The sequence below is a fragment of the Poromitra crassiceps genome (genome assembly GCF_964638095.1).
Source record: "Poromitra crassiceps genome assembly, chromosome: 21".
Lineage (NCBI taxonomy): Eukaryota > Metazoa > Chordata > Actinopteri > Beryciformes > Melamphaidae > Poromitra > Poromitra crassiceps.
This window is the reverse complement of record NC_139638.1, coordinates 21,237,044-21,250,506: the sequence shown is the minus strand read 5'-3', so window position 1 is coordinate 21,250,506 and position 13,463 is coordinate 21,237,044. Positions and strand designations below refer to the sequence as shown.

Below are 13,463 nucleotides of genomic sequence, written 5' to 3'. Positions count from 1 at the left end.
GGGACTTTGAAAAAGTGATTGACATTTTTCACCATTTTGTGACATTTTATCACAGTAATCAGTTACTGTAGTCATGAAAATAATAGAGGGTATGCATGTGATGTCACAGAGGCAGAAGTCACTGTGGGGTCACGCCCACTGAGTCACGGCAAGACTGAGCTTGAATGCAGCAATCAGCCTAGATAAGTGACACCTGCTGCTCAGGGAGGAACTTGACACTCATTTTGACACTCATTCCCGATTGAGAGGGCCTGCTCCAGTGGGTGTGCATACCCTCTATAGACAAATTAATCGCTAATGAAAAGAATTGCAGAAAGAATCGTTGGTTGCAGCCCTATTTGCAATTCCACTTTCAAATGCGACTAATGCAAAAAATAAGAATTAAAAAAATAAGAAAATACATTTAGCAATGTGTGGATTTAGATGTTGAATCACCTGCAGCAGGACAGGTATCATTAAAGATGACATTGGCCCTAATCTTCTGTCTTCTGTGTCTCTCCTCTGTGTCTTGCAGGTCTTTATGAGCAGACATTTCTTATATAACTGCAGCCAACCCATCCTGGATGTGAAGATAGCCTTTTGTCAGGTGTGTGTTCCTTACAGGTAAAAAAAGGTACAGTACTCATTCCCTCCATTTCCCCTTCATTGTTCTATGTGTTGTGCTAATGTTGTGTGTTTCTGTGTGTCAGGTGAGGTAACTCAACCATATGTTTACTCACAATAGCAACATTTACTTGGCAATGAATACAAAAAGTAGCTCAATCCTGTTTAACTATAAATCTAGTTTGGGGGTTTTAACGATCAGGGTCCCGTCATAAATAACCCCTGGAAAAGTCACCCCTTCCCCCAGCAGGTGAAGAATTTCTATAGCCTTGTGTTCAATAATTAATTTCACACGAGGCTCGAAATCGTCCTGAGATTCCTCCTAACATCAATACAACAGATATTGATCTGATTACGGAGATCTTCAAGACAAAGCAGTGAACAGAATTTTTAATGAAGCTAAATCCCCCATCTCCCCTTTCTCTAACAAACAATCACAATTACGCTAATTGGGATCAAATTAGCCTTGTCCATTTAATTGGGGGTTGTGAGTGACGGCGAAATAGCAACCGACGATTATTGTCATTATCGACTAATCTATCGCTACTTTTTTGTTTACATTATGAAGAAAACAAATCTTAGCATTTTATGAAGCTGTAACCAGCAAATCAAAAAAATTATAATATATAATATAATTTATAATAATATTATAATACATTTCTGTCAATCAATTGAGTAATGTGAAATGCAAGCATCCTTTAAGGATGTGATTTTATTAGTCTCTCCCCAGATTCAAATATTACGTTGAATCGCTGCGTTCCGCATACTACATAAATGAGTCTGTGCCAGTTCACAGCCACTGCTGGTTTTCGAAGGTGGGTTGAAATTGAATGAGTGACAGGTCATAGCACCAATGAGAGAGTGGTTCGAAAAATGGGCTGCGCCTCCCGTGTCGTCTGATCGCAAAGTCGTTACTGATTGGGGGAGGACTGAATCCATCACTGGCATATGACTGACCAAGTGAACGGTTCCCTCCCATAACCAGCTGGCTGAGGGAAAGTGTCCCAGACCCAGAGAGAGATCTGCAGCATGCAATATTGTAGTGTATCAGCTTAAGAACTCTCATGGGTCTGGCGTCGAGACTATGATTTTATAAACCGTGCATATCACAAGTCTTAGGCTTGTACTCTCAGCTCTGATCTGAGGCCAGTGGGATGTCTGGCGTGTTTGGCTGATCAGTGCCTTGAGCTTGCTATGCAATAGGCACTTGGCGGTGTTGGCTGTCCAGTAAACGGTTCACTCCAATGAAATGATTAGGTTTGGATGACCGGTCAGTCATGTTCATTTGATCACAGAATTCACATGACGTTCGTGAGGATTGTCTCAAACTCCTCTGCTCCTCAGCAAGATCCCTCATATACAGCACCTCCGCCTTGCTGCTGTTGTGAGCTATGTTGTAATTACCAAGGTCTGTAATTAGCCGATTTTTGTTGTTGTGGCTCCACTTGTAGCACTGCTCTGCCCAAGTAATTACAGCTTGATTACTGTGTGCACATTAACACAGGAATAACGACTTTACTGCAGTTGCTGAGTGTAGAATGCTGCTACTGTGTTGCGTTTGTGTTATTATATGTTATTACACAGTTAACATCCATGTTTAGTGTAAATCTTTACATCCATATGCTATATTCTGTCATGTCTAAGCTTGTTTACAGTCTTATCATTGCACTCTGCAAAGAAAATAATAATTATTATTATTATAAATAATATGAATATTAATATTGCTATTCATATTAATATTAATCTGCAGAACTGCAGCAATATTAATATTTATAATTATCATCATTATTATTATTATTATTATAAGACTTAAAAGCAGCAGTTAATTAAATGCAGATTGGCTTATTGATATAATGCCATTTTATAACTTAACAATAATAACTTAGTTGATGATAAAGAATATAAAATTTATGCCATCACTGTCAACTGTACGTAGCTATAACATTGCTTCCTCTTATTTTCTTCAAATTGTTGATTCCCTTCCAGATCTGCCAGGTAAGTAAACAGAGATGACCTCCAGCGTCACTAATGGACATTTGCTTCACCATGTTTGCTTCCTGCAGGGTTTCGGGAAACAAGTGGATGTGTCATATATCGCCCAGCATTACAACATGAGCAAAAGCAAAGTGGACAACCAGTTCTACAGCGTGGAAGTGGGAGATTCCACCTTTACATGTCTAAAACGCTACCAGAACTTAAAGCCCATTGGCTCCGGGGCTCAGGGAATTGTCTGGTAAGCATGTATTTCGTTATTTTTTTTACATCATCATCATCATATTATGTGTTTTGTCACGTGAGTTGTTTATGTGTTTTCTAATTGTGTTGTTATTGGTAAAACGGACGAAATTGACTTTACTTGCATTTAATTTACTTTTAGTTTACTGCTGTTTTCATTGGTGGAGTGTAGGGCAGCACAATTAAATGTTGATAATCATATCATTTTATGTCACGATTTTATGTTTCCAAAATTAATAATCGTGAAATTTTGGCTATTGAAGTGTTTGATATTCAGCTCCACTGACAGTGCCAATGTGGTTTATCGAGTGCTTCCATTGCACGTGAATAATCACGACCTTGTGGCCAATCAATTAAGATATAGCAGGCGGCGGCCAATCAATGAAGATATAGCAGGCGGCAGCCAATCAATTAAGATATAGCAGGCGGCAGCCAATCAATTAAGATATAGCAGGCGGCGGCTCTGGAGGGAAAGAAAGAGAGAATCCATTCTACATTGTTTCTAAAAATGGATCATGATCTGTCATTTGGAGATGCATTGGTTTTGAACCCAGATGATGATAAACAAGTGCAGCTTCTGTGCAAAGATTGCCTTGGGGTTTGTAGCTGCACCCCAAAGTAATAGTGATAATAATTTATTATTTGAATTTTCTATACTCGGAAAATATCGCAATATTATAGAAAATCGGCCCAAGCATAAACCTAACAATGCAGCGAACTGGGGTGAGACGTTATGATTTAATTTTCTATTGCATTTCTTTTACCCCAACCCCCCGTGCGGTCCATCCCGCCCCCCCCCGCAGGGCAGCAGGCCTAGGGGAAACACTGCTGAGGGCTTTACAGAATGAGCACTTAAGAGAATCCTTAATCTAGATGATTGGAGACGGCTCGTATTCATTGTGATTCACGTCACGTCTGCCCCGTCAGTGCCGGCCGGGGGGACAATAGCCAAGACTCCACTTAAAGGAATGCATGGTCATATTACTGCTTGTCAAAAGGCCAAATACCGACACATCTATCTTAATGTCTCCTCGCTATGACGGGGTACCCTGCCTGCACCTCAAAGAGAGAGCCACGCTGGGGCGAGCCACGCTGACATGGCTCTTTTCAGTGTGTCTGGCGTTTAAATTAAATAGTTCTAACACCCTTAACCCCCGTGCCCCCCCCCCCCCCCCCCCCCCCGCCGCTACGTCTCTCTCATGCTGCCTCTCATTGTCCGTCCTCTTCTTCCCATGCCTCCATCCCTCCTCTCCTTTCCGCTCAAAAGCAGTTTTGGACCTTTGCAAAAGGAGCTCGGGCAAAAGCTGTAACCCGCTAACGCCCGACGTTTGGGCCCCGTTTCAGGGACGGATGTGCGGCGAGACTGGTGCAAAATCTAATTGGACCTGCTCTGCCGGGCTCTGCCTGCAGGGCTCTGCCCTCAGCTGTCATGCGGTGTCAGATGGTGATGATGGTGTTATAGCCACGACCGAAACGACATAAAACCCCGCCGACTGAAATGATAGCCGACCGCTTATACAGATTAAACGTGATCCATTATGGAAATGGTCTCATTAAGATGACACGCAAATCAACACAAACGCCGCGAAATACTGGCGTGCGTGGTGATGCCAGAGGAGGGTGATGCCAGAGGAGGACGTCATGGGTGAATGTTTTTTTCATAATATGATGGATCAAATGATTGAAGTGAGTTGCTTAGTATGCATTGTATTTAGAACATTCTTCAGTTAAAGGAGATTTATTATGCTAATTTCCAGTTCTATATTTTATTATAATTTTATTCAGGGATGCCGCTAGAGTAGCTTTGCGCAATTCACGGTTAAAAAAAACTCTATCTACTATTTTTCTTGTACTGTCCCTTTATGCAGCCCATCAGTTCAACCTCTGTCTGAAACTGTTTGATCACCTGTCTCTTTAGCTGACTGAGTGGAAAACTAGTGTCACATAACCGTTAATATCTCAAAAACTATACATCGCATCACCTATACTTTAACATTGTGAGTGAGAGCAGAAGTAGCTGAAGGGTTTCATGCATAATATATGTATTTATGGTTAAAGTTGTGTGAACTGTCACAGTTTTAAAATGTGTGAATTTAGTAAAAAAAATAAGAACAGCCTGTAAAGTCTGGTAGAGTGAATTGTGATATCCATAGGATCCCATTGGTTGGGTATGGTTTGAACAGTGCAGGGGGCTGTAGCAATGACCATATAAGGTAATCAGGGTCTATCTGACCTCACCTTGAACCCATGTTCTCGTTCAACTCTCGTAACCTCTTGTTCAGAGCAGTCGAAATCTCGCATTTTTTGCAAATGGCGATAACTTTCACGTGCGTTTACCTCATTATTTGAAACTTTGGCCATGTTATGAACATCCAACAGTAACAGTAACATTCGTAAGGGGACATTCACACCAAAAGCGTTTTTGGAGCTGCCAGCACCTTTCTGGAATTCATTCTCTATGTAAGGACGCGCTAAATGTGCTCCTCTTTCAAGGAACGCACCTGGTGTTTAGCGCGGGTGGCGTCTTGTTTTTGGAGGAGCGCTCTGGGCGTTTTTATGCTGAAAAAAGTTGAACATTTGGAGGAAAAGCGCGCTGCTCGAATTGGCAATAATCTGGCTTTCATGTTCACAGTGAACAACATCAAACAGACAAAACCAGCTGGCTACCGTCCGTGTGGTCGTTGTGTCCTCAACTCTAGTGCACGCGACTGCAGGGGAAAACAAAACGAAGCGCAAAAATAAAAACGCTCCGTGCGCTGTGTTTTGTGCACAATGGAAGCGCTCTCAACATGATTTCCGTAGCGTTCTAACACTGAAAAAAGCGCTTTGGGTGTGAACGCCGCCTAACAGTATATATATGGCACAAAATTTGGAAAAGCATAATAGGTCCCCTTTAAACATCTGTTTTGCTCCAACAGTAGAATTCATTAACAGCAATAAGCAAACAACTAGGAAGTGATGCAATAGCGTATCCTGAAATCAACGTAATTATGCTTCTCTGATGCAATCAGAAGACCTTTGCCGCCCGTAAAGCCTGAGAAGAATATTCTAATGAAGACTGTAGCAGCCAAGAGTGTCCCTGCTAATGTTGCCTCCCACAATACTCACAATGTGTAGTAGGGCTGCTGCGATTGGTCACGATGGTCTTTCCAAAGCATCTTAGGAGTGATGAGGTCATTAAGTCGTTGAGCTGCTCGTGACATCATCTTTTCACTCAGCTAGAAAAGTGATGACTTACTCAAATCCCTATTGGCTCAATGCTTTTATGGAAAGCTCCACTGTTTCCATGGTCACCCATCATCCCTGGCCTGCTGCAGCCTCCACAGAGAGATGACGAGGAGCCAGCCGTCCACCAACCCACACACACACACACACATACACACACTCGCACACACACACACACACACACACACACACCCACGCACGCACACACACACACACACACACACACACACACACACACACACACACACAGCATCCACTCAGTGTGTTGTATACAGCGCTATAAGCCTCCATCAGGGTTCAGTAAGCCTGCCTGCAGATGCCTTGAAACCCAACCAGCAGCATCTATCAGGGAGAATTAACGAGAGACTCGAACATAGAGTTGACCATGTCATATACAGTATATATGGCATTTCCATGGCTTTTCCATTTTTTTCCTACTCCCTGCCTGTGTATTGTTGTTGTTCTTATATAGAGAGGCAAAGTGACCGCCTACTTCCTGCTTCAGCACTGTACCAGAGATTTTCCCATACACATTTCGTAAAATGCGTATAAAAATAGTTTTACTGGTTCAAACCAAACGGTACAGATATATTTAGAAACAGGAGAGATCGCATAACATTTCACTGCGACCAAAACGTTTAAAGAAGGGTTTAAAGAAAATCTTTTTTCGATTATGTTTTTTAAAGTTTTGGTCAGAGTGAAATGTTCTATGGTCTCTCCCGATTATAGCGTTAGCTGAACCGTTTGGTTCAACGAAGTACAACTATTTTATAAGCATTTTACGAAATGTCTATGGGAAAATAAATGGCGGATGAAAATCTCTGGTACAGTGCTGAAGCAGGAAGTGACGTTCCACTTTGCCTCTCTATATAAGTTCTCTGGGGTTTGGAAAGGCAAACTAACAGCTCAATTAAGATTCAAGATTCAAGATTTATTTGCCATGCCGACAAGTTGATTGGGATTTGTCTTAGTGAGCTCACATAGAAAGACATGCACATAAAGTCATGCATTCACACAATACAAAACAACAATGGAAAGACCATGATTTGACAATACTACATCGTAATACATTACTGCAACGCTGTAAACACCATAGGAAGGGGGGTTATTATACTGTCCCATCCCTTCCCCTCTATTTCATAGTAAATAATAATAATAATAATACGTAGTTTTTATATAGCGCTTTTCTGGGGAACTCAAAGACGCTTTACAATACATAGAAACAGTACATAATACAACAAACTAAATAACAAGAACAAATACAGATACAAAACAAATACAAATCAATAGATTGCAGAGATGGAATGGTGGTTAGAGGTAAAAGTCAGAGGTTGTAGGCTGTTTTGAAGAGGTGGGATTTGAGTTGGGTTTTGAAGGAGGTGAGTGAGTCTGAGTTTCTGATGTTGAGGGGCAGAGAGTTCCAGAGGGTAGGGGCAGCGTACCGGTGTATTTTTATTTGGTATATAATAATAATAATGTGATACATTATTGATCGCCATTGGGAAACTCTCTTAGGCCCAGTCACAGAGAAGTCAGAGTGCAGGTTCAGTCACAGAGAAGTCAGAGTGCAGGTTCAGTCACAGAGAAGTCAGAGTGCAGGTTCAGTCACAGAGAAGTCAGAGTGCAGGTCCAGTCACAGAGAAGTCAGAGTGCAGGTTCAGTCACAGAGAAGTCAGAGTGCAGGTCCAGTCACAGAGAAGTCAGAGTGCAGGTTCAGTCACAGAGAAGTCAGAGTGCAGGTTCAGTCACAGAGAAGTCAGAGTGCAGGTCCAGTCACAGAGAAGTCAGAGTGCAGGTCCAGTCACAGAGAAGTCAGAGTGCAGGTTCGGCTTTAGCCTCTGAACGGTTGTGAATGGAATTGACTGTGTGAAGAAAATATGCTGATGCTAACTGTCACATTTCCTGTAGTAAGGCTTTCTTGACAGCTGCCCAAAGAATGAATTATGTGGCTTTATTGCTTCCTGACAGGGTCAATGCACTGATGTTTTTATTTTTTATTTTATTTTATATATTTTTTACATGTGCAAACAAACACACAGACCTTATATCATCTGTGTGGAAAACGCAATTGTCAGTTGTAATCAATGAGGCCATTTACACCTGGCGTTAACATGTGTTTTCTGCCATCAATCTGATTGCAATCTGATGGCAGAAATGGTTGTCCTCTCAATCCACATCTACAGTTGCTGTATCCAGATTGAGAGGACACATTGCATTTACACTTCAATGTGTACACAATGCATCCCTGACCACCTCCGGAGGTGGTTTGGCCGATCAGATTGCAATCCTTCTTCAATGCATTTTGGGGGTGTTTACACCTGTACTTTCAAGTGATAAAACACAATCTGATTGCAATCTGATCACAGAAAACACATGTTAACGCCAGGTGTAAATGGCCTCAATGCTACATGAGTTATAGCTAATGCTACAGTTATTTAACACGGAATAAGGTTGGAATAAGGAAGAATTGATGGTGTATTGATTTGCAGCTGAAATGTTTTCGTCTTTTTTTAAACGATGGCATCTGCCATCCATTTTCTCCATAAGGTTCTGTTGGCTTGGATCAATGACTCTTCTTCAACCTGTTTGGTACAGTAGAGTTGCTCTCATCAGTCAAGTAAATGATGTGTTACATCGATGAGGTGGCTGCACCCGCTCTCATGTCAGCATGTTGAGACTTTTCAGCGAGTCAGTCTGTCAAGTCTATCTTTTCCACAATCTTCAAATGCTCCAGAGACAGTCTGTACTTCAGCCCGTTAAAATTTGGCCAAAGAAAAAAACCCCGCTTCAGTTCAGACTGGAGGAAGTTTGATGATATTCAATCTAAACAAAACCGAGGCAGGTGATTGGAGAAATTAGCTGATGTGCCCGCCTTCAGCAGATGTACCCGCCTTAAATCAAAATTGATCATTGATTTCTGGTTTATCTGTCACCATGTTTACGTTGTACGAGGAATGGGTATAGACAGTTTTAACTTGACAACAATAACAACCGTCACAACCCACCTGAATATCCGGTTTACTTCCTGTATACATAGCTGAGCGCAGGCTGATATTCGGCTCATATTAAATGTTAACGTTAGGCCGTGTCTCCCACAGACGCAGTAACAACGTAGCCTATTTCGATCTTTATGTCTTGTAGTAGTTAGTAGTTGTTGTTTTTGTTGATAGTTGCCATAACAACCACCCCTGTCGGAAAGACGTGCACACGCTGGGTGGTAGGAAGCGTTGTTGTCTGGTCCGGAGCTGGCCTGAGAGGCTAATAAAAGCTATATGTTACAGAGTAAGCTGACTATCAGTATGTTATTGCACACATAGGCCGATCTTTGCATTTAAACGTATAGCAAAAATAAAACATAGAAATAGAAGTAGGCTATGTCAGTGTTTCCCTCTGAACAGCTGAGAAAGTGGACAATGTCAATAGTTAGCACTGTGAAGCTGATACAATTCAGGTGGCAGTAACGCAACATTTAAGGATGCCAACCGCCATAAAACACAGAAGAAGAATCTAAGAAAAAGGAAGTGCTGTGGGGTTGCAGCTGGTGAAAACCGTCTAGACTTCTGTTTAGTTTGGTGCCATTATTACCCTAGGTTCTCTGATTCCTTCCTATCTTCTCCACTGCTCTCATCTTCTCTTACGTTCTCCTCTCCTCTGTTCTCCTCTGTTCTCCTGTGGTCTTCCTCTGCAGTGCGGGCTATGATGCCGTGCTGGACAGAAATGTGGCCATCAAGAAGTTGAGCAGACCCTTCCAGAACCAGACCCATGCCAAGAGGGCATACCGGGAGCTGGTGCTCATGAAATGTGTCAATCACAAAAACGTGAGTAACTGAGGGGGAGGAGTAACAGTGAGTAACTGGGGGGGGGGGGGGTAAGGGGAGGAGTAACAGTGAGTAACTGGGGGGGGGGGGTAACAGTGAGTAACAGGAGAGAGGAGTAACAGTGAGTAACTGGGGGGAGAGGAGTAACAGTGAGTAACTGGGGGGAGAGGAGTAACAGTGAGTAACTGGATAGAGGAGTAACAGTGAGTAACTGGGGGGAGAGGAGTAACAGTGAGTAACTGGATAGAGGAGTAACAGTGAGTAACTGGATAGAGGAGTAACAGTGAGTAACAGGGGAGAGGAGTAACAGTGAGTAACTGGATAGAGGAGTAACAGTGAGTAACAGGGGAGAGGAGTAACAGTGAGTAACTGGATAGAGGAGTAACAGTGAGTAACTGGGGGGAGAGGAGTAACAGTGAGTAACTGGATAGAGGAGTAACAGTGAGTAACAGGGGAGAGGAGTAACAGTGAGTAACTGGATAGAGGAGTAACAGTGAGTAACTGGGGGGAGAGGAGTAACAGTGAGTAACTGGATAGAGGAGTAACAGTGAGTAACAGGGGAGAGGAGTAACAGTGAGTAACTGGGGGGAGAGGAGTAACAGTGAGTAACTGGATAGAGGAGTAACAGTGAGTAACTGGGGGGAGAGGAGTAACAGTGAGTAACTGGATAGAGGAGTAACAATGAGTAACTGGGGGGAGGAGTAACAGTGAGTAACTGGGGGGGGTAACAGTGAGTAACAGGAGAGAGGAGTAACAGTGAGTAACAGGAGAGAGGAGTAACAGTGAGTAACTGGGGGGAGGAGTAACAGTGAGTAACTGGGGGGAGGAGTAACAGTGAGTAACAGGAGAGAGGAGTAACAGTGAGTAACTGGGGGAGAGGAGTAACAGTGAGTAACTGGGGGAGGAGTAACAGCTTGGAAGGCATGGAAACGAACCTTGTTTCCATGGATATAAAGAGACGTGGGAGCATGGTGGGTTGAAGCACACTTGTAAACTGTAGCAGATACTCAGAGTCTGTTTTTGGCGCTGCAGAACAGAGCAGAGCTGCTGCATTGTTGTGACCATACTCAATCCTCAGACATGAATGTAATCCTCAGTTCAGCAGTTTGGACTCTTCTCTTCCGTCCCCTTTCTCTTAGCTTTCTCTTCCACATTCCACTCTTTCGTTCCATCTCTCTCACTCACTCACTCACTCACTCACTCACTCACTCTTCAATTTACTCTCTCTCTCTCTCTCTCTCTCTCACTCTCTCTCTCTCTCTCTCTCTCACTCACTCTCCTCCAATTTACTCTCTCTCACTCACTCACTCACTCACTCACTCACTCCTCCAATTTACTCTCTCTCTCTCTCTCTCTCTCTCTCTCACTCACTCACTCCTCCAATTTACTCTCTCTCTCTCTCTCTCTCTCTCTCACTCACTCACTCCTCCAATTTACTCTCTCTCTCTCTCTCTCTCACTCACTCACTCACTCACTCCTCCAATTTACTCTCTCTCTCTCTCTCTCTCTCTCTCTCTTCTCTTCTTCTCTCTTTCAGATTATCAGTTTATTAAACGTCTTCATGTCTTCTCTCTTTCAGATTATCAGTTTATTAAACGTCTTCATGTCTTCTCTCTTTCAGATTATCAGTTTATTAAATGTCTTCACGCCACAGAAATCTTTAGAGGAATTCCAGGATGTGTGAGTAAACATTACAGAATACCATTTCCATTTCAACATGTAAGAGGTCCTACAGATGCTTCCCCCCCACCTCATTTAATCTGATATGTAATATGATAGAACGATAATGGGGAGGGGGCTTTCATGACCCACCTTTATGAGAGCACATTTGTGGGAGTCTAGTCAGTGAAAGTAGGCTGTAATCCGAGGCTGCTGGAGGTATCCTGTCCTCATACTGAATGATGCATGAGTTTTAGAACATCCTCTACTGGAGCTAAATGTTACTGCAGAGAGAGATGTGTGCTACCTAAACATGACTGCAGAGGGACGCGTGCTCGTTTGTGGTACTTTTGTTCTTCTGCCCCAGAAACCCGAGGCAGAAACAGTGCAGAACGCCCAATGTGTTTGGAGAGAACTTTTATCTCCCAATGATGATCATCTCATGGGACCATTGCATCCGTTATTAATTTCCATATGAATATAGTAGAATCTATTCACCTTATTCACCACGCCCATTTTTTCTCTCTTCCGCGTTACACGCAATTGTATTTGTTCTTCTGGTTCAGCGCTAGTTGGCGACCAATTTCAAAACAAAACGTCACTATAATAATGAATTAAGTTTGGCAACATTCAGAATTAAGCTACACACTGCGGCCAACTTCAGTGACATGTTCATAGCGTTACTGCTGCGAGGAGACGATGGCTGTACCCGGTCGGCATTTAACGTTAGTTACAAAAGCACGTCGACAGTGTTTTCTCACTGCCAGTAGCCTAACTACAGTAGGGTTTGACAGATAGCTAGTCCGACCGGTGTCAGCACAGTCAGCGCTCCTGGTCCTCGCTGCTCATTAAATATTTCCAAATAGGCGTTATTCTGATAAACTGGTCACATATATGTTAAGTTCTCACCCGACAAATATTAAAACGTTAAAACATTTTTTTTTGGCTTGAAAACAGCTTTTTGGCAAGTCTAAAAATGACTACGGTAGGCGTAATCTACTTCCGTGTCTAAAACCGGAAAGACGATTACAAAATGATGTAATGCAGAAGCGTCCTTGTATTGGCAAAGAATAAGGTGAATAGTACAATCAATCAATCAATCAATCAATCAATCAATCACTCAATCAATCATTCAATCCATCTTCTGTCTCCAGGTACCTAGTGATGGAGCTCATGGATGCCAACCTGTGCCAGGTGATTCAGATGGAGCTTGACCATGAGAGAATGTCCTACTTGCTCTACCAGATGCTGTGTGGTATCAAACATCTCCACTCAGCTGGCATCATTCACAGGGTAGGAGAACGAGACGCCTGTCCGTTTTTTTGGTTTCGTTTGGATTTATTTATCCTTGGATGTTGGTCACCTCCGCCAAAGGAGGTTCTGTTTTCAGTGTCGTGTCTGTTTGTTTGTTCATCTGTCTTGTCTGTTTGTTTCTTAGCAGGATTACAGAAAAACTACCGGGCCGATTTTCATGAAACTTGGTGGACGGGGTATAGCATGGGCCAAGGAAGAAGCCATTAAATTTGCGCACCAATCCGATTCAGGTCAAGGGAGGGGGCGGAGCTAGGGAAAAGGGACCGTAGCTAGGGATGGGAAGATCGTAGAGTCAGAATTTGAGGGGTGAGTAGGGGAAGTGACTAGGACGAATGTGGGTGGGTCAGGCTTTTGGTTCTGATCCGACTCACAAAATGTGCAGATCATCATAGCAGACTGGAATATTAGTCTTGGCGGAGGTCTGCGCTCTCCGAGTGCACTTGTAGTTTGGATTGTGTTGCTACAGCATCAGCTTATGGAAGACGGGATCTGAACAAACAACAATTCTATAATTAATAATGACAAGTGTATAATTTTGCATATACACTGCCATCAACATGTCACTGTTTTGTAGATCTGATACTTTATTGGTGGTCAGGGAAAGGAATA

General features: G+C 42.8%; 1 protein-coding gene across 7 annotated transcripts in view; it reads left to right on the top strand.

Annotated features, from left to right (window-relative positions):
- Nucleotides 1–517: 517 nt before the first annotated feature.
- Nucleotides 518–13,463, top strand: part of mapk10 (mitogen-activated protein kinase 10) — a gene marked incomplete at both ends in the record, with an annotated part of 39,372 nt that continues 26,426 nt past the window's right edge. For 2 of the 7 annotated variants that reach the window (XM_083657499.1, XM_083657497.1), the window contains 5 exons: nucleotides 518–586; nucleotides 2,667–2,836; nucleotides 9,752–9,881; nucleotides 11,503–11,561; nucleotides 12,695–12,833. In XM_083657499.1, the coding sequence (XP_083513625.1) occupies nucleotides 521–586; nucleotides 2,667–2,836; nucleotides 9,752–9,881; nucleotides 11,503–11,561; nucleotides 12,695–12,833 (564 nt within the window). Of the gene's footprint in view, nucleotides 613–2,666; nucleotides 2,837–9,751; nucleotides 9,882–11,502; nucleotides 11,562–12,694; nucleotides 12,834–13,463 lie in introns of those variants that run through there. The other 5 variants (XM_083657498.1, XM_083657494.1, XM_083657495.1 and 2 more) reach the window with 3 other exon arrangements.